At 38.8% G+C, this 22,246-nt stretch overlaps 1 protein-coding gene across 2 annotated transcripts; it reads right to left on the bottom strand.

Annotated features, from left to right (window-relative positions):
* Positions 1-3,518: 3,518 nt before the first annotated feature.
* Positions 3,519-21,399, bottom strand: ankle2 (ankyrin repeat and LEM domain containing 2). Of its 2 annotated transcripts, none has more exons than XM_055198618.2 (13): positions 21,139-21,399; positions 19,434-19,898; positions 18,793-18,987; positions 17,884-18,077; positions 17,331-17,519; positions 15,328-15,450; positions 15,165-15,237; positions 14,913-15,082; positions 14,726-14,832; positions 14,435-14,625; positions 10,856-11,678; positions 6,834-6,965; positions 3,519-4,505 (listed from the first exon to the last, which is right to left on the bottom strand). In XM_055198618.2, exons 2-13 carry the CDS (start codon positions 19,885-19,887, stop codon positions 4,277-4,279), a joined length of 2,880 nt encoding a protein of 959 aa, XP_055054593.2. In that variant the 5' UTR covers positions 19,888-19,898; positions 21,139-21,399; the 3' UTR covers positions 3,519-4,276. The 2 variants fall into 2 exon arrangements, with proteins under 2 accessions (XP_055054593.2, XP_055054594.2); XM_055198619.2 differs by lacking the exon at positions 21,139-21,399 and adding an exon at positions 20,582-20,735.
* Positions 21,400-22,246: the final 847 nt, after the last annotated feature.

The raw sequence follows: 22,246 nt of genomic DNA, 5'->3' as shown, positions 1-22,246 counted from the left end.
ATTGTCGAAATTGTATTAATAAATTCTAGGTAGCACAAAAATGCTGTTGTACAATTGCACATCAAAGTAAACGAAAAAAATCGGAATTTAGATATGTGCTCTTTAAGTGAAAGCTAAAACGTATCGAGAACAACAACAAAAAAGCCAGAATTTATCGAGATTAAAAAGCGGCAAAACATTTCGAGAAAAAAGCGCTAAAACATACCGAGAACAAAAAGTGCCAAAACATATTAAGATCAAACTCGTAATATTTTAAGGATTTTAAGGAGTTATTCTCATAAGTACGACTTTATTTTCATAATTATGACTTGGCTTTATTGTCGAAATTGTATAATTTTCTAGGTAGCACTAAAATGCTGTCGTACACTTGCACACCAAAGGAAATGAAAAAAATCGTAAATCAGATATGTGCTCTTTAAGTGAAAGCCAAAACGTATCGAGAAGGAAAAAAGCCAGAATGTATCGAGAACAAAAAGCGGCAAAACGTATCAAGAAAAAAGTGTCAAAATGTATCAAGAACAAAAACCGCCAAAACGTATCGAGAACAAAAAGCGGCAAAACGTATCGAGAACAAAAAGCACCAAAACATTTCAATATCAAACTCGTTTGATTTTGAAATTTTATATTTTAATTTGAATATTTTAAGGATTGCACAGAATTATTCTCATAATTAGGACTTTATTCTCATAATTATGACTTCTCTTTATTGTCGAAATTGTATTCACTTAATTTTTTTCTAGGTGGCACTAAAATGCTGTCGTACACTTGCACACTAAAGAAAATGAAAAACTGTGAATCAGATGTTCAGATGTGCTCTAAGTGTAAGCCAAAACATATTTAGAACAAAAAGCAGCAAAACGTGTTGAGAACAAAAAGTGCCAAAACATTTTAAGATTCAACTCGTAATATTTTAAGGATTGCACAGAATTTTTCTCATAATTATGACTTTATTTTCATAATTATGATTTTGCTTTATAGTCAATTTGTATTAATATATATTTTTATAGGTGGCACTAAAACGTCGTTGTACACTTGCACACCAAAGGAAATGAAAAATCGTGATTCTGATATGTCCTCTTTAAATAAAAGCTTTGGTTACCTTTTACAAAAAGAGAAAGTCAGTACAGTTACAAGACTGTGCACTTTATTTATTCGTCAATAGAACATCAAATACTCTCTTTGACGTATACTGTAATAAAATCGGACTAGAAATGCATGCAACATGTAAGGCAGGAAAACCAAAGGAACTCACAGCAATTCATTTTTAATACACACTATTGGCACTACAAAGCATTATTTAACACAAAGTAAGGCTGGCATTGATACAACACTAACCGTTTATCTTCTCTTACAATCTTATTCAAGAGGTATTCACTGCATATGCCAATGCTACTGTACTGTATTTTATACAAGAAAACAGAGAGAAAGGTTTATTGAGCTCGTATGTGCGGCCAACGTCTGTTTAACACACCGGGGCGCCACGGGCCCTTCCAACCAGAATATAATAAAAGGCACTAAAGCTTTACAAAGCAAAGATCGACAGGCCAGCACTACACCAATAAACAAATTTTATGTGCAAGTACCAAGATCCATCACCATACATCTGTGCAATGGTTTCATTTGTGACCCTGCACGTAAAACCCACCCCTGGTTATTGTGATTACATAAAATAATCCTAAATGTAAAGAATATTCTGGAAATATATAACCTTGATTTCTTTAATATTGAGTAAGATCACATCAAAGATCGAAATGAATGACTTTGATGCACAAAATTAGGGTCACTTTTCTAAAACTGATGCGTTTCTTTGTTTCACACCTTGTATATAAATCGATTTTTTAAAGCAATAAGAGAATTACATGATTTATCTGTGAAGGTATCAGTTATTATTTATAAAATAAGAGACGATGTAAGGTGCATTTACAACACTCAAAATCCACATTCATGTAGGTCTTACAGCTATTGTGACATTTATGTAACAAGTCAATACTAACTTACCATCAGTCACTTTGGGGCGGTTTCCCAGATGGGGTTTAGATTAATCCAGGACTAAGCCTTAGTTATATTAGGACATGATTTGGGTAGATTTTACAAACATACCTTACAAAAAAAAAAAACAATACGGGTGTGTATCTTAAGACAAAACAATGGCACTGATATACACTCACTTAAAGGATTATTAGGAACACCATACTAATACTGTGTTTGACCCCCTTTCGCCTTCAGACCTGCCTTAATTCTACATGGCATTGATTCAACAAGGTGCTGAAAGCATTCTTTAGAAACGTTGGCCCATATTGATAGGATAGCATCTTGCAGTTGATGGAGATTTGTGGGATGCACATCCAGGGCACAAAGCTCCCATTTCACCACATCCCAAAGATGCTCTACTGGGTTGAGATCTGGTGACTGTGGGGGCCATTTTAGAACAGTGAACTCATTGTCATGTTCAGGAAACCAATTTGAAATGATTCAATGATGGGTACATGGTGGTCATTAAGGGATAGACATGGTCAGAAACAATGCTCAGGTAGGCCGTTGCATTTAAACGATGTCCAATTGGCACTAAGGGGCCAAAAGTGTGTCAAGAAAACATCCCCCACACCATTACACCACCACCCTGCACAGTGGTAACAAGGCATGATGGATCCATGTTCTCATTCTGTTTATGCCGAATTCTGACTCTACCATCTGAATGTCTTAACAGAAATCGAGACTCCTCAGACAAGGCAAAAATTTTCAAGTCTTCAACTGTCCAATTTTGGTGAGCAAATTGTAGCCTCTTTTTTTCTATTTGTAGTGGAGATGAGTGGTACCCGGTGGGGTCTTCTGCTGTTGTAGCCCATCCGCCTCAAGGTTGTGCGTGTTGTGGCTTTACAAATGCTTTGCTGCATACCTCGTGGTTATTTCAGTCAAATAAGTTGCTCTTCTATCAGCTTGAATCAGTCGGCCCATTCTCCTCTGACCTCTAGCATCAACAAGGCATTTTCACCCACAGGACTGTCGCATACTGGATTTTTTCCCTTTTTACACCATTCTTTGTAACCCCTAGAATTGGTTGTGCATGAAAATTCCAGTAACTGAGCAGACTGTGAAATACTCAGACCAGCCCGTCTGGTACTAACAACCATGCCACGCTCAAAATTGCTTTAATCACCTTTCTTTCCCATTCTGACATTCAGTTTGGAGTTAAGGAGATTGTCTTGACCAGGACCACACCCCTAAATGCATTGAAGCAACTGCCATGTGATTGGTTGATTAGATAACAGCATTAATGAGAAATTGAACAGGTGTTCCTAATAATCCTTTAGGTGAGTGTATGTTAAGATATGCAAGTATAAGGTGTTTTCAGTAAAGACAACTCAAACAAGCAAGACTTAAGCCCTGTCTGGAAAACCACCCCTTAGTGTTTAAATGTAGTACAGCTCACGTTGTCTTTATAACCAATAGATGACAACTGGTTTGGTATAATGATCACCATCACTCCATAAAAGAATTAAAAGTGCAAAACAAAAATGTACTTTTTTGTAAATTACCATCACATTTATTGAATTTAACAAATAAAACGGGGAATATTTCACATTCCTTCCATTATAGACCTCTTTTTTTACACCGACATCTAAGGCTGCTATTAACAAATCATGAATGTTGTGAAACTTCACTTGGTCTTTTCCTTTGAGAAATTTAAGGCAGTTCCCCCATTAAAGAATAAAAACATCTGGCAGTCGATTGACTCTTAAAAACAAATACCCATTAAAATTGAGTACATTTTGTGCTACTTACAATTAACAACAAAAAAAATAATTCATTAATTTACTATCAAATTATTCATTGAGCTCTGGGTTACTGTGTGCCCGATTTAAGTTACTCTTATTAATAACACGGCTTTGTAAATTTCCCAAGCATACATACACACACACACAGATAAGAAAGAAAATAGAAAACACAAAATATTAGAAAAAGTCTATATGACCATCAGTACCGAAAGAGATTCGGACACCCCTGGGAGATGATGTGCATGTTCGAGCGCTGAACACAACTCAGATAATCTTTAACTATACAAACTGGAGGCTAGCTTGTTGTGAGATCCTACCAGAGGTTTGAACGGCACTAGCGGCCCAGCCCGAGCAGATACAAATCTCTCTTTAGCGTCCGTAATGACATCCGAGGCATTGCATCCTTTGAAACGGCCCGTGCTGGACTTACATTTGTTATTTCAGGCAGTTATTGACTGGTAGAAATTCAAGGTGTGGCTGGCCAGAACAGAGAGTGTTTATTAAATAGGGGCGTCGCCGAAATGTTTAAGGCGGATGCGTTGGATGTAGCTGACAGGGCTATAGTTTGACTGGGCGGGGCTGTAGCGTCCAGGGCTGCAGATGTCTGGTGAGCCCATGTGACGGGCCGGGCTGAAACGGCTTGCAGGGGACATCAAACTGCTCACTGGTGAGCCAGGGGTTATGGGCGGAGCCCTGAAATGAGTCTTGTGCAGAGCAGGAGTCTGCCAGCTGTAAATGTACCACAAACAAAGCTCTTTAAAACATCAGTCCAATTATAACATCTTAACAAGCAATAGCAGTCATTTCACAGACTAGATTAAAGGGATAGTTCACCCAAAAATGAAAATAATGTCATTAACGACCCTTATGTCGTTCCAAACTCGTAAGACCTCTGTTCATCTTCGGAACACAGTTTAAGATGTTTTATATTTAGTCTGAGAGCTTGTTGACCCTTCATTGAAAATCTACATACGGTCGTGACATCAGTGGGTCAGTTAGAATGTTGAAGCATTGAAAATACATTTTGGCCCAAAAATAACTAAATTTACGACTTTATTCTACGCAGAAGTTTTTTTTCAAACTAAGACTGTAAACAAAGCCTGGGCGCACAAAAAAAACAGCGCATCAGATAACACGTCAGCCACGTCGTACGTCATCCGCGTTACTGCAGTCACGTGACTTTAGTCTCGCGCATGCGCTTCACAACAGACGCAGAAGAGAAGACAATGCTGAATAAAGTCGTAATTTTTGTTATTTTTGGACCATAATGTACATCTTAACATCTTAAACTGTGTTCCGAAGATGAACAGAGATCTTACGAGTTTGGAACAACATGAGAGTGAGTCATTAATGACATTATTTTCATTTTTAGGTGAACTATTACTTTAACTATATAGTCTAGCTATGAGTAACCCAAGTCTAGCCAAATAAACTTGAATTTGTAGTTTTTGCCAAAATAACTTGCAAAAATTGTTATCATATTTTTGGGCCATTGCGGTCTCATTTAAGCAACCGTGATAACTGGCAACCGAGCTGTCAAACTAATGGGTAATTTGGCAGTGGGCAGGATCACATAGACAAAAACAGACCTTGTGACACAGAAGCCGCATTTCAAAAAGGGAATAACTGGCTACAGCATTGTTTTTTAAAGAAACAAATACGTGAACTTTGCATGCTTTCTAAATATCTACGAATATAGTTTTTTTTTATTTAGTACAGCCAAAAACCTACAAACAGCTCCTTTAACAAAGATTAATATATGCTAGTCATTGTTAGTTCATGTTAACAAATACAACCTTAATATCTTTGAACACTAAACCCGAAATTCTTGTCCGCTATTTGTGCATGTTCAAAATAAATTCGATCTCATGTTGTGTCGATCACATACAAACTTTGCCTCCTCCATCAGAAAAAAAATTCAGATCGTGTTCAATTTTTGCAATTTTTCGCATACGTAGCAAGTAGGGCTGGGCAAAAAAAATGATTTTTCGATGAATCGTTTTTTACAATGTGGTAGATTAAAAATTGATTCTCAAAGAGCAGAATCAATTTTTTCTTTCATATTTATTTCCGCAAACATTAAACGTAAGATTAAAGGCGGAGTCCACGATGTTTGAAAGCCAATGTTGATATTTGAAATCACCTAAACAAACACGCCCCTACCCCAATAGAATCTGGACCTTCTGTTGATAGACCCGCCCCACACATACGCAACCCGGCAAGGATGTCGGTTAGTAGACACGCTCCTTACTGCTGATTCGCTATAAGTGTGTTTTGGTAGTCGGCCCGTCTCCTTTTCCAAAGCGTTTTTCAAACATTGTGGACTCCGCCTTTAATGTTAATCTAATTACTAGCCTTCTTCACTCTTCATTCATTCAGTGGTTAAAATGGCAGTTTCATGTGCTTCATCGACGTTGATGCCACCTTCACATGAAAAGTCAGAAGTATAGAAGCATTTTAGATTTCACAAGCAAGATGACGACGATAGTGTTGTGTCTTCTTCATTTCTTTTTATTAATTACCCTCTTGTAAACTGCTGTTCACTGTTCTTTTTTTATTAATATAGTATTTGTATTAAATCTATATTCATTGAGTTGAATCGAGAATCGAGTATAAAAACATATCCGAGAACCGGAATCGAATCGATTTGATAGCTTGGGAATCGAAATCGAATCGATCTGGAACATCTGAATCGATACCCAGCCCTAGTAGCAAGCATTTTGAGAGGTGTCAAATCGGAGCCAAAATCCAAAATAGTGTCTGACAAGTTGATCTACTTTGTCTTGCAGCACAAACAGTTAATGACAGACAAAGTCCGGAATACAAAGAGACAGAATATAAAAGACTACATTTGTATTGTTTCGTGAATTTGTTTCGCAACAGATTAATTCATCAGCATTATACTCGATGTGCAACGTTTCTTTGCGTGACGAATTTTTAGAATGACGAATACGAAAAAACACATACGAAAAATTCAGATCAGTGTGCAAAGATCTTTATTGTAAAGGGTTACCGCGTTTAATCCAAATAATATGCATGTTTTACAGATATACATACCTTTGCATTTCTGACTGAGTGTATGTCTGAACTGTGCTCTTCCATTTGTGAATGCTGGGATACTTCAGAGATTCAACATCTGTGGATCCTAATGCCAACAAAACCTCCCTGTCAAGCTTAGTGGGTGAATCTCTGAAAAAAAAAAAAAAAAATATGAATTGGATAAAGTCATCATTTTCCTGACTTTAATTTTAAAACGGTGTGTTTTTCTTCATTAAAAGGCTGTTTACAACTGGTATTAAGATGCATTTTGGTCGATTGAATCACAAGTGGATGACGCTAAAGACAGGTCTTTAGGCTTTCATTGATAAAACGGAAGCGGCTCTCTGCCCCTTTCATTTTTGTTTTTATTTTGTGAGCGTGTAGAAGTTACGCGAGCCCATTTCTTAAATTTCTCTGAAATATCAGAGAAAGCTCTTACATATAAATGTAAAAAACGAATGTTTACTAACAACACAAGCAGCGTACTCTGACATAATATTAGTGCACGTCAACTTAAGCCCAGCTACTGTGCGATTTTAAATCATCCTTTAGGATTGTTGCTTGCCACATTGTGGATCAAGATCGTAGTTAAGTCCATGTCACAATGTATGATCTCAGTTTTCATCAATGTCAGACTGTATGAGTTTTAAAAATTGGACGCACGCAAACAAACCCGTCAGTAGTTTTACGTCATCGATCAGCGACAAACACACGCTAAAAGGGAAGGCTAACAAACCGGACAACGTCAAGGGGCGGTTTCCCGGACAGGGATTAGACTAGTCCTAGACTTAAACACTTTAAAGAGCTCTCCAAATTGAAAACAACTTGCACTGACATATTTTAAAATACATTAGTGCCCTTTGTTTTACCTCAAAAATGCACACAGGTAATGTTTTTAGTAAGGCATGTATGTTAAAACTAGTTATATTTCCTAATTAAACTAAGGCCTAGTCTTGGATTAAGCTAATCCTGGTCTGGGAAACCGCCCCCTAGCGTTTATTTTAAAGGGGTCATATCGTGAAAATGTTAGCATTGCCACTTTGTAGGTGTGAGCAAAAATAGGTAATTGAAATTTGGCTTTCTTTATGATGTCATAAGGATATCTTATTAGAATAATCCCGCCCCCTTAATGTACACTATCCAACCACAGCACTGCTATTTAGTGCTGAGAGAAAGAAAGAGAGAAAAAATAATTCACAGCACAATTGAGTTTGAATTGCATCAAACCACCATCATTGTGATTAGTGTTTGCACTTCATCAGCTCATTTGCATTTTAAAAGACACACCCAAAACGACACATTTTTGCTCGGACCTGCAGGGTGGCAATGCTAACATTTTCACGATATGACCCCTTTAATGATGACTTGTCTCAAGCATAAAAAGAAGAAAAAACGAAGGACACGACTACTTGGCATTCGTATTTCCAGGGCAATTTCTTCCTTTTTTTATCCTATCATGATACAGTGGCGATGACGCGTTGTACGAGCACTTTTTATCCCTCCATAACTCCACAAGTTTCTCCTCCTGCTGTACAGTCCACCTGGCTCTTTTCGACATTTGTCTGCGTCGGAGGATAATTTTGATCGCACTGGTCACTAATCGTCTGTTTGTGAACATCTTTTAGAATTCCAAAATTTGTCCCAGACAGCTAAATCATGTCTGTTATCTCACAGTGTGCACAAGGGGCCCTACCCACATAATACATTATAGAGCAAAAAAGAAAGGATTCCTGTTGGTTTGCATCAATGGTATATTATTTTATTGTGTGCACTTTCAGCTTCACAAACAGGCAGCTCAACAGAAATTATCCTTATTTAATTAAAACTATATACAATTATAGTTGTAATAAGCCTCGCCCTTTCATGGACGCAAACTTCTCTGCTTAATTGATTTGCGCAGAATATTTTCAGCTGTCTGGGCTGACTTAAAAAAAAAAAACAGCTCAAACATCCCCTCAACTTGAATTATTTAACAAAAGCAAAGAAGAAAGTGTCTGACTGACACTGAAATGAACTTATAAATAACGCTGGGCTCCGCGTTTTTTCAGCACCGTCGACAGCTCACCAGGCTGCGGGGGGTAGATTTCACCTGAGCCCTTTTTAGAAACCCACCCTTCTGTGTTTGAGTGCTGGGAATGCCCTGATAAGTTCATCTTTGTCCAGCGATTTTGTCTCGTGCTCAATTGAAATCTGAGCGAAGGCTGACGGCGCTATGTAGTTCAATATTATAAAAAACAGTTTACATACTGTGATGCGGGAGCAAAACAAGACGATTCCCTATCCAAAAAAATCAACCATTGTTTATCTTTATTTCTTGGTCATTATGTTCATTTAATGGAACTTGGTGTGGATGTTGCGTTAGAGGAAAATGCAATCATGCACAAAATGTATATTAAAAAGCAGTCAGTAAATGCACACATATTTTTAATACAATGAAATACTGCATTAAGTTTAGTATAAAATCCAATCATATTATAAAAAAACCATTGAAATCAGCCCCTAAAAAAACCCTAATATTTAAAACCTAGAATCACTCCTGCACAGCCAAGCCTGATGAGAGAGAGCATGGTCGAATTCAAAACTGCGTTTTTGCGGCCTTGAAGGGCACTTCGGGAAGGGAACGCCGCTTAAACTCTCACTCCAGATAAAATGACAATGACAATGTTTTCATTGCTCTGTATTTTAGCGGTCACACAATGAGACACAATTGCGCAACTCTCTGCACAGCTCTGATCTTCGAAGGGAATGAATAGGGCATAGGGATGAGTACTTCCAGTTGGTATTCTCTCCGTTTGTGATGGAAAATTTGTCGGAATGAATGCGCCACGGGCTAACTACGACATGCAACAAAATTAAAGAAATGTCGTTTTTCACAAAAATAAGGCTATTAAGCGCTCGTCTAGTGATCCCGATGCTAAAGAATAATTTAACTTTTTAGAATTATCTACATGTGCACGTTTTCTGAGAGTTTTTATTAGGGATGCTCCGATCGATCATGCTTGCTATGCCTTTCAATGAATTACGGCGAAATGCCGCTACATCCAAAAGCCAGGGGGCGCTCTCGTGCAAAAACTCAGAATGCGTTGTAGACGAAGAACAATACACACGCAGCTATGATGACACACAGCTCCAGGAAATGGCTTAAGGATATATTTATATTGCTGTTCTTCAAACCTTTTCAGGTATTTTCATGATAACAAAGAATATGTTTAATAATTATGTTTGACGAGTGTTGCTTTTTCAAATGTATGTTATAAACGACTCAAACTAACAGTGATTTTAGATCGATAAGGACTTACTGATCAAAAGCCGTACTACATGAAATAGCTGTGAATAAGATCGGATGTCCAATTCAGAATAGTGATCGGCCACGTATTTTTAGTGGAGATCGGCATGGATCGGAGCATCCCTAGTTTTTATGAAGCACTGTGATGCTGTTGTAAATGATTCCACATTGATGTATAAAAATGAAAGAATTTACTTTTAAAAAAACATAATTTAAATGGCCTATATTAAATATTAATGCAGTTCTACAGTTTCATTGTAGACTAAATAAAATACATTCATATTAATAATCCGATTTCTATCGTAGGCTAAAGCGTGTGTGAACATCTGAGAAAAAATAAAGAGCAGAAATTAATTGATTTAAAATGAGAGATATGTGATTGGTTAACCCCCACTGACACTATGAGCTCCCCCGTGCAGGAATCATAGCCCCCCGTTCAAATGTTCTTGCGCCAGGGCTCGGGACCCCCCTTGGAGGGCGGGGCCCGTTCCAATTGAAACGGTTAAAACATAGGTAAGGCCGCCTCTGTCTCTCGTCCACTTGTGATCCAAATGACCAAAACGCATCTTAATACCAGGTATAAACAGCCTCTAAGTGTTCCCTAGGTTCGAACCCATGACCTTTTATGCTGCTAAAGCAATGCTCTACCACTGAACTCTAAAGGAGCACTGTAAAGTTCAATGAGTGTGAATCTTAGTTAAGCCCAATTGATTTTTTTTTAAGTATCACAAGAATGAAAATAAGCATCACTCACCCTTCAATGAAAAGTTTATTTGTCACTCTGGGAGGAGTCCTCAGTATGAAATCCTGAGAGCCATCTAAAGATCTATAAGAACTGGAGGACCCCGAGGAGCTGAGGTCTCTCCCCCCGTGATCCCATGACTTCGATCTGGCACAGAAAGTGCGCTCTCCCCCCGATGCTTCTGCAATCCGTTGGTTCAGAAGTTCGAGCCTTTCGTTGGCTAGATAGTATTCATCCGAACTCGCACTGGACCTCCCGTCTTCTTCATTTCTCGTCTCCACGAGGGATGTCCTGTTTTTATCAAACACGGAGTCATCATCCGAGGTCAACGAGAGGCGGACCAACCCGGAAGTGAGTTCTGTGGGTTGTGCGTCCCGGTTACGTTTGCCCCCGCTCCTTCTTCTTTCCCGGTTGGTCCTGTCTAGATCATCGTGGAGGGACATCCTCTCAAACTCCGCCATTAGGTTTGAGATGGGTGACAGCATACAGGAATTGGAGGCACTGCAGATACGAGGGGACATTTTGTCCCCGTTCGGAGTCCCGTCTCCGGGGCCGTGCTCACACAGGCCATTTTTAATGCCGGAGATTAAAGTTTTTTCAGAGAGCAGCAGATCCTGCTCCGCCGCAACCTCTATGAGATCGGCGCTGTGCGATACGGGTAGGATGTGAAACTCGATTCCTCCTACCGCCCCCTGCAGGCCATCTTTGGAGCAGACCGAAGAGATGCTGGTGAGAGCAGCGTTCTGTCTGTTTTTAATCTCTTCCAGACTGATGTCATCACCCTCGTCCAGAAATGCACCCACGGAGATGGAGTTACAGAACTTCTTCAGTTTGCCTAAAATTAAGGAGAAGATATGATGTCTTACACATAAAGCTCACAATGCAATGCTTCCATACCAGTCAAACACACACAGCAGGTCATGCACATAGCATATTAATAATGCTAGGGAAACAACAACGATACTCAATTTTGGTGCCGAGTACCGATATTTGATTCCGTACAATGACATCTGCCGTAACATCTATCATTACAACCGGAGTTGTTTAATATCAACTTGCTTCAATTTTGTTTTTACCGTCACAAGTGGAAAAGCGTATGAGTAAATGCGACACTATATATATATAAATCGCAGACCAATCACAGCGCTTGTGTCCAAGTAGAATTGACAATTTGGTAAATTTTTTGGGGAGGTGCGCATCAGGGTGCATAGTAGGCTATGCTAGGGCTGGGCGATTTGACCTAAAATCAAAACCTCGGTTAATCTAACATTTGACATCGGTTACGATTAATAAACGATTATTTTTTGCCTCATAGTTCACTGACAAGGTTGGAAAGTTTAGGGCACACCTTAAATCAGCCTGCAATGCAATTATTCACATTTTTCCCAAAATAACTGCATTACTGAAAAATATTAAATAGACTTAACTCTATGCAGATGTTGCATGTCATTATGTACAATTGATGAAACTTTCAGAATGGGAAGTTATGAACCAAAGAATCATACAACCCCCATGACTAATTATAGACATAAGATACATACATAATAAGTTGTATCCAGATAGCATATTGTAATGAGATGAGTAGGGCAAAATACATACTTGGACTGTATCCTTTACACGTTTCTTGTATTCAATCCATTTTTTCTTAACTGGGCACTGATGTCTAAGCCATTTATTCTCATCTGTAATGCTTTTGGTGTTAATGTAGACTAGAAGTTCTCCCGTTCTCTCTCTCCGTCATCTCTGAAGTGTCTAATTAAACTCACGCGGGCGCGTCTTTTCGCGGTTTTGAGTGAGTGAGATGTGATGACATTACCCGGGCTGCTTAGAGACCCATCGGTAAATTTAAACTGAGCGCGTGTGCGGTAAAAACCCGATCGCGCATTCCGTATTTTTGTCACAGGTGCCTGCACATTCGCGAGTACTTCTTAAAAAAAAAGTACTGTGCTTCTTTTGGGCACTAGATGATCCTGCTGCTCAGTTAAACAGTGTTTGAGTTCTCCTCCATGTTTCGCTGTGCCACTGACAGGACGGGGCGGAGTTACGCAACATCACACGCAGCAGTTTGTTTTTAAAGGGAAAGTATTAACAGGATTAAAAACCGAAATAACCGACATGATAAAATAATGTCGGTTAGAGGTTCTGAATTTCGGTTTCGGTTATTTTTCGATTAATCGCCCAGCCCTAGGCTATGCCGTAGACGTGACGCAGAAGTATAAATTAGGCTTAACATGCCCATTAAAGGATTAGTCCATTTTCGTAAAAAATCCACATAATTTACTCACCACCATGTCCATCCAAAATGCTGATGTCTTTCTTTGTTCAGTCGAGAAGAAATTAAGTTTTTTGAAGAAAACATTCCAGGATTTTGCTAATTTTAATGGACTTTGATGGACCCCAATGCTTAACAGTTTTGATGCAGTTTAAAATTGCAGTTTCGGGGGACTCTGGGCGATCCCGGGCGAGGCATGGGGGTCTTGTCTAGCGAAACGATTGTCATTTTTGACAAGAAAAATAAAAAATATGCACTTTTAAACCACAACTTCTCATCCTCCCCCGGCTGTGTGACGCGCCAGCGCGACCTCACGTAATTGCGTAATGCTGTGGAAAGGTCACGTGTTACATATATGAAACGCACATTTGCGGACCATTTTAAACAATAAACTGACACAAAGACATTAATTAGTATCATTCCACATACAACAACGTCGGAACGGTCCTCTTTCTCCACACTCGTAAACACTGAAACAGTAGTTTCAACAACGTATTATAGTGAAGTTGCGCTGGCACCTCACAGGACCGGAGGAAGACAAGAAGTTGTGGTTAAAAAGTGAATTTTTTTTCTTGCCAAAAATGACAATCTTTTTGCTAGATAAGACCCTTATGCCTCGTTTGGGATCGTTTAGAGTCCTTTGAAACTGCTATTTTAAACTGCATTAAAACTATTAAGTGTTGGGGTCCATTAAAGTCCATTAAAATGAGAAAAATTCTGGAATGTTTTCCTCAAAAACATAATTTCTTCTCAACTGAACAAAGAAAGACATCAACATTTTGCGTGATATGGTGGTGAGTAAATAATCTGGATTTTTTTAAGAAAATGGACTAATCCTTTAAAGGGACACGTAATGATATTACGCAGCAGCCGAAAATAGTCCACTTAGTAACTTTCAATAGCTGGGGACTATTTTCGGGCACTGCGTAATATCATTGCGCCTGCTGCAGCCATGTTACAGCAGCAAAGTCCTTGATTATTACACCAGAATGAGAGTATACTTCCTAGCCATATCAGCCTAGAAAATTGCAACCTTTAATTTTCCGTCGGTCTTAGTACACGATGTAACTACAGAAGAGTCAAGTGTTAAATAGGAAAAATATAGAAACTGTTTAGTTATTTCTATAGACCGATGCTAATGGTCTAATCAGATTCAATGGATTGTGCTAAGCTATGCTAAAAGTGGTAGCGCCAGACCCGGAGATCAGCTGAATGGATTCCAAAACTGTAAAAATCAAATGTTTAACTCTAGAGGAGCTGGAAAATTAGCATATTTTCAAAAAAAGTTGGAGTGTCCCTTTAAGGGTCAAAGGACTAACCTGGAGATGGGGTTTTAAACTTGTTGCTAGTTTCGTTCTCTCCCGCTTCCTGGTAAGCGCGCTCCCTAAAGTCCTTTTTACTGAGGTACTCTTCAAGCATTTTGAGGCCTTCAGCAGATGACAAGTCCACAAAACTATCCAGGAAATCCCAGTATTCTGCCCAGGAGTGGCCGAGTTCATGGGCCAGGTCTCTGCATATAATCATTTATATAATCACAAACGTATAACATGAAATATGTGTTGGATAATGTAAATAATTTCCAGATTCTATAGTTATTGCTTAACACTGACCGGCCAACTCTTTCTGCACCGCGGTCTGGATCTGACTTTAAAATGTTGTGAAAATGATCCGCTCGTTCTCTGGGAGGCGTCTTCCACGCCCGTCTGAACTCATCAGCCTACGACAACACAATGTAAATCAATTTAATGAAAGGCAATACGCTTTGCGTAATACGTATGTGCTTTGCGTAAAACTTACTTTAGATGGACTTAAAGGCCCAGCAAAGGCCCTTACTGCCATAACTGGATCCTTTGGACTTCTGGGTAACCGCGGTGACAGGTTTTCCATTGGCTCAGGGGACCAAGGAGCACCAATGACAGGTTGGGAGGAGTTATCAGTGGCTCTCAATAACGGTATGTATAACCGATCTGTGAGCGATCACAATAATGTAATACAGCTTATTTGTACTCAATTAATACATAAATACTTAATGAACTTCTGTTCGCTTACCTTCTAAATATTCATTTATCTTCTGTTTGATTTCTTGACTTTTACCCTTTTCTTTCATTCTTTCACAAACAACCTAATTGAAAGAACATTTTAGATAATTGCCAATTCAGCATTAATAAACAATAAAATCTTGATAAAAGCAAATATATTAAGGCTAATATACCTCAGAGGGTTTCTGGTCGTATTTGTTCCTGCAGTTTTTGTCAATGTCAGGATGAGAACAGAGTATATTTACCACATCTGGGCAACCAAACTTACATGCAAAGTGGAGAGGCGTCTCAAACCCCTATGAAATACAGAACAGATTGCAAACTATTTAAAATAATATAATTCATTTGAACTCATTCACTGCCAGCCTTTTTGAGAAAAGTTGCCCACCTGCATTTTTGTGATTTTAACAAAATTTTCACAAAATTCCTTGCAGGAAAAATCATTTTCTATAAATATATAAACATACAAATCATATTAAATTAAAGAACACACCCTCCGCTTTCAAACAAACAATAAACAAACAAACAAACAAAATGGGGAAAAAACTTTCATTATATATTTACTTGTTCTACTTAATTTAACCACTGAAATATGGATATTTCTTTTCAAAAATACAACATTTTGAGCAAAAAGCTTAAAAAATTGCGTTTTTGTAAAGGAATTTATGTTAGAGATCAGACTCAGAATGACTATCAAACATAAAGGCAGTTAAAATAAATCATAATCTCTTTTTAACTTCCGTTTTTGATAAATTCGATTTGGCGCCATCTGGTGGATAAAAGCGGTACACTTTCACTTTGAAATTCGTTCATAAATGACTCATAAAAGAGATAACTCGTCAATGGCGGTGAATGAGTTAATATAATGGTGCGGTCCTGAAATCAAGCACACTGTTTTCCTATTCATTTTATTTGTCACATCAACACTCATGATACAAACTGTAGGCAGCAAAATACTTGCACTTGGATACAATATAATTGAAGGTGTTAGTTTTATAAAATGTTTAACTGTGGGCCCACACCAACCGCGGAAGAGGCGGCAAAAACGCGCTATTCGCGCGTAGTTGGCCGCTTGAATATTTGAGTTCACTCGCTTCATTCTCGCGTGAAAGCCGCGGGTGAAATTCTAGTCATTCGAGAAATTCACGTGGAAATCCGCGTCAAGGGAGGGGCTTCTGCGACTCCCCGGAGACTACACCACTCCGCTAGCTTCCTGTAATCACGTCACTACTACAGCAAGCTCCTGATTGGTTAACGCGGCGCGGAATTCCGCCAAAGTTCAGATTTTTGAACTCGCGCGTTTCCCGCGGCAACGCTCAATTCGTGCGGAACGCGCGGAACGCCCCGCGCCTTCCGCGCCCTCCGCGCCGCGGCTACCGCGTGTACCGCGCCGCAGGATGCCTAATCGCATGTTTGCATTGACTTAACATGTAAATCATCCGCGCTTGCCGCCTCTTCCGCGGTTGGTGTGAATGCACTGTAAAACTGAACATTTAAAATGTAAGCATTAGGCCATGTTCCCCCAAGTCCAGTGTATTTTGTTTAATTGTGAAGGGAGTTTAAAAAATTTAAACTTTGGAAAAGACACTGGTCTTGTCAATGTCACTTTTTACTCAGCCGTCCAATCGCAGTAAACGAGGGGTGAAAAAAATACCACACCAACCAACCGACGCATCGCACAATTATTGATAAACAAAATAAAAGTATCATATCAATCATGCTTCTGCATAAGGTCTACAACGTAGCCTCAGCGCCATAGGCTACCATCGGATTTCATTCATACTATGGTTCTTCTTCTGCCCAGCATATTGAATTTCTGCACAAGAGCGCCCTCTGGCTTTTGGATGTAGCAGCATTTCACCATAATTCATTGAGAAGCATTGCAAGCATCATCGGACGATTTATCAATGCACCTCTAGCAGACCAATCACAGCGTTTGTGGTCTGCATAGCATTTACGCGCCGTTACATTTTGGGAGAGGTGCACGTCAGGATACGCCGTAGGCTACTGCGTAGGGTTTACGTTTTTTTGCATTTGCTTTTTTAGAAGTGTGTACACACGCTTTGAAGGACACAAGGCCTTATCCATTTCTTATGCATTTGGAGCACTACTTGTGTGGCAACATTTAAACATTGTGTATGCACGCATTAGAATAAAAATTTTAAAAGGTCCTTACAGCTTTGTCTGGAGTATTGAGATACAGGTCCACAATGTATCGGATGCGTTTCTGCAGCATGCTGTCCGTATCGTCCGGGTACATGAGGCGCATGAAATCTGGGTTCTCCATGGTGTCCAGCAGGAGCTGGACGATGCCCGGCTGGTTCTCCTTAGCAGCCACATGCATCACATTATACCTGCAACCCTCCTGCAGACACACAGAAACATCAGAGATTTTGTACATGATAAAAAGAAATGAATTTAGCTGAATTTATAGGCGTGGGAAAACTTGACAAGTCTTTGACCTGACAGTCTGTTACTGGATTTATGGCATAGTGACGGATGTTGCAATCATAAAAATGAATGAAGGTTAAAGTATTTGCAATTCGTAAATAACTTGAATATTACATATCATCTGAAAAACATTTAAGAGATGTTGCACTAAGGAGCCAATAGCTCGGCATATTCAGGCAATTCAATTGAATGCAATCTGATTAGTATTAAGTCTTCCCACACATTACATAGTCAATATAACTGTAAAGTACATTAGTGACTGCAGGTTCAGCTCTTACCTGAACTACGGTAGGGTTGTCTCCGGACCCGATGAGGTACCGAGGGTTGCTCCAGACAAGCTCAGAAAAGGTTATCTCGTCTCCCTTCTCCACAGCTTTCCTCAGTTTGGCAGTCAAATCTTGCGTCCGAGGGCTTTTGAAACTGTTCGCTTTCTCCCTGTTGATCGTGTCCGACTCTGCGCAAGATGTGTGATCTGTTTTTTTGGAAATTCAAGAAAAGTTCAATTTGATCCATGGGCCAGTTGTCTATTGAATAACATTTCTACACTTTCTTATGATTCATTTAAAGTTTGAAATCAATTACACTACAACATACAGTAGCAAACATGCATCTGAGATAGTAAAGACCAAAATAACTCCTTATACCCTTAAATGGTGCACTATTTGAGGGAACAGCCATTTGTAGTGGTGTACGAAATTATAGTAGACATTATCAAGTACCCTTATAAATGAACCCCAATAATGAGTGTACAACTGATGTACGCGCAACGGCTAGCCAAATAAACTCCCACGTCTCGACACAAGATGGCACCCGACACTTAGCCTCAAAATTTACTCACTGGTTTTTATTTTGTTCAAGTGGACTATATTAGCAATAGCCAATGAGGGTATAGACCGTTTCAGCAGTAACAACATAAACAAGCGGCTGCACGTAACTTCCGGTAAACTCCGCTAAGAATAAATAACAACAAAGTTCTTTAAACGTAGTTTATTTATATAACAAGCAAAAAAACAACGCATAGATTACCTAGGAAACCAATACATTTGTTATTTTCGACGAGGCAGTTTAGCAACTAGCCAGACCTTAAAAAAAAGGAACCGGAAGTAAGGTTCGGATCCAGACGTGTATCACGTACGTCCGATGAAATGGTCTATAGGGGGCTATTTCAGACACAGACTCTGACTCACCTTTACCAAACACCAGACCGGGTTTGATGGGAGATACACATGGCGTGCTTTTACTAGGTGAAGGGTAGTAGTCACAAATGCCTTTGGCAAACTTTTCAGCATCCTCACGATTGGCGAAAGCTTTAAATCGGGCCCCCTTCATCATTTTAACAGCCTGCAAAGCCTCTTTCTTATCTGTATACACGTGGGCTCTTTCTACAGATGCAAAGAAAGCAACTTTATTACAACACTGTGATAGGTTTAAAAATCATATATACACACATGGAAGTCTATTAAACTGTAAATCTAAGATCAGTTAACAAAAAATAAATCAATATTGTATATGAATACAATTCAGTTTCATACAGTTACCATTTGGTACCATTACAGTGCCATGATACCGCCACAGTACGTTTTTGAAAAAGTTAAGCACTAGCAACATTTCACACAGGAAAACTGAAAATCCATGCCCATGAAATGCTCCATAACCAGAAAATGTTAAAGCTCTTGCTTCCCAATTGGTCGAACACTGCGCTAGCAATGCAATGCCAAGTTTATAGGTTTGATTCCCAAAGATTCCCACATTGTGTATCTCAAATGCACTGTAACCTTTGTATAAAACATCTTTCAAATGCATATTAAATATAACCAAAAATCCTTACCATTCCTCGCCAGGACATCCTCCCATAACGGACACACCCCGTAAAAAGAGGTAGGTGACACCTGTGCAGTTTTTGAGGGAGTCTGTGCTTCAGACTGCGAGTTCTCCACATTAGAGGAGCACGCCATTCCACTCCGCTCCATCAGAGCCTCCTCCTCTGGTGGGTTAAGACCCATACCGTACCCAAAATCCCCATCCGAATCTGGGGCCGCCAATGTGGCACCGGTAGGCTGTTTGGTTGGCGTGACGCTCCCAGAATCGCCCGTCCCCACCGAGGAACCATTGCTGTCAGGTTCTGTAACTCCAGCTTTCTCCACCAAAGCCCTGGCGAGCTTCCGCTCAAATATGGCTCTTGTCGTGGCAGTGATGGGGCCACACTTCAGGTTGGCTTTAAGGATCTCCTCCCGCAGCTCATCGGCACTGAGACCTTTCAACCTGTTCAGGACAGCGTCCATGCTTCTGTTACCTAATGCAACACACACATCAGTCTTGGGGTTACAAAAAGTGGATTTTTAAAAGATGAAAACCCTTTGAAATGTGTAGCTTTGTTTTATTGACAGGGGGACACTTTGTGTAACTCCTACCCCTTTTAAAATATCCAACAGCATTTAGTTTACCTCAATGCCTATCATGTTATCAGATTTTTCAGTGTTTTGGAGCATACTAGTTTATAAATATTTTAAAAGCTGACATTATAAATACTTAAAGCAAAAAAAAAACGTCAATTATGATTTCATGGGGACCTTTAAAACACAAATGCAATAACAAAGACAGAATGCAATGGAATGTGATCAGGATCTTCAGTGACTCATAATAACGATGTAGGACAAATATTTATTTACTTCCTACATCTTTATAAAATGCGATGTGACGTCACAGCAACAGTCTTACTGACAGCGTCAAGCTCTTTCTCATTTTTAAAAGACGTAAAGTACAGCTGCTCATGGTACCAGTCACGTTTAAAGCAAACTCCAATAAATCAACTCCACATCATCCATTCGACATTAAAAAGTTCACCGAAACCGAAGCGTCACGCCCAACTACCATCCATTGTAGTTTTGTGTCTGTAACACGATCGTAATTAATGGTGATGACAAAGGCCAAAACAAATGTGATAAAAATGTCATCCGTCGCTTTGGCGGCACTTACCATCTATCAGCTGAACTGCGATGCCATGTGTGACCTGAATGCGATTAATTAAACGTTAATTATATAAAAGTGAATCGCTCGGACGACCTGGAAGGGTCGCATTGTTTACAGCTCGGTTTGCGCATGCGTGCGATACACTCTACGCCTGCGCAGTGCCGCGGGCAGGTTCATGTGCAAGTACGTGTATGCCGGGTAGAGGTACTGGTTAACTTTAAGTAAAACCAGTATACACAAGTGTAAATTTAGTAAGAGTAAGCATGTATTTAAAGTTTATCTTTAAGATTTAAAAATCTGCATGTGGCTGATTTCTGACTTTTGCAATAGAGCTGTAAAAACGAAAAATATTATTTATTATTTGCACGAATAACATTAGGTAAGTTATTTAATATAAAAATATTTTTATAAACCTTAGCAGCAACACACATACATTCATATGCAAAATTTACACCACAATTCCCAACATCTAAATTTAACTTGCTTTATATGACATTAACATAAAAATATTTACAACAAAACTACTATAACCACCAATCCTGACAAGTAAATCTAAGCATTACCTTTGCTTCTGCAAGCAAATATATGAAGAATGCAGGTGGAGGGATTCAAACCGAGAGCTCCTCACATATTTAGTTTCCGGGCAAGATAAACTGACAATTAATGTAGCAGAAAATAAATAATTATTTAACAATGGCCACTAAAGACTCTTTCTATAAAAGATAATCATACAGAAAATAACAAATGGGGTTTAACCGAGCACGACTGTCGTTTCAAGTTGACGTTTAAATAAAACGTGCTTCCCGGAAGTCTCTTACTCGTTGCATACTTGCTGGTATATGAACGGGTTTTAGCAGCGCTCCCAATGGTCGCCATATGTATTTATTAATAAATATGACAAGACAGTGGCTGCAATGCATCCTGCACAGTATATACTGTATTTCATTAGAAAGAATTGTGAAAAAGAATTAACCTAAAATTAAAAGAGTCATTAATCGTACCTATCTCAAATATTGGGGAAAAATGTATTAACCACCTACGACCAGAGATTTGGTTTGTCTTTTTTTCAGATTTTTACCAGCTATTTCAGGGGTTAGGAAAAACCAATAAATATAACAACCAAATATTTTTCTTAGAACATGAAGCAGTGTATTTGTCCATGCTTGTGTACAACAGGTTCCAGTTACACAGAATTAAATATTATGGTGCAAAACAACAACAAAAAACATACATGACGTGGACATTAAATATGCAACATCCAACAGATCTCATTTTATATTTTTTTCTTAATGTTCATGATTTACAGAAAGTACACCTTTGAAAAATGTTTGGAGATCTGTGAAAAATATTAAGAGTTTGGTTCCAAAAATAATGATTTATTGATTTTGCATACCAATTAATATCGAACAATATAAAACTGCCGTTGGTTTGTTTTGGATTAAGCCTTCATAACTAAAAAAATACAGCTAAGTCGCATAATAAAACACAATAAAAACATGATAAAATAATAAACATGTTTTGATTTATTTTTTTAAATGGAGTTATCTCGTTTTGGAACCAAACTCTATAAATATATAAGAGTTCCGTTGCAAAACGCGATAACTCCGTTTTTAACATTTTTGTCAAAACATGTTTATTATTATGTTATCATGTTTTTATTTTGTTTTATGG

Source organism: Misgurnus anguillicaudatus, chromosome 22, assembly GCF_027580225.2.
Source record: "Misgurnus anguillicaudatus chromosome 22, ASM2758022v2, whole genome shotgun sequence".
Taxonomy (NCBI): Eukaryota; Metazoa; Chordata; class Actinopteri; order Cypriniformes; family Cobitidae; genus Misgurnus; species Misgurnus anguillicaudatus.
The sequence above is the reverse complement of the archived record's forward strand: the minus strand, read 5'-3'. Positions and strand labels throughout refer to the sequence as shown.

Coding starts and splice junctions, on each gene's coding strand:
- ankle2 (XM_055198618.2), bottom strand. CDS start 19,887: ATGGACGCTGTCCTGAACAGGTTGAAAGGTCTCAGTGCCGATGAGCTG. Junction 17,520..17,883: donor ACAACCCTACCGTAGTTCAG/GTAAGAGCTGAA, acceptor GTGTGTCTGCAG/GAGGGTTGCAGGTATAATGT. Junction 14,833..14,912: donor GGCCTTTAAGTCCATCTAAA/GTAAGTTTTACG, acceptor GTGTTGTCGTAG/GCTGATGAGTTCAGACGGGC.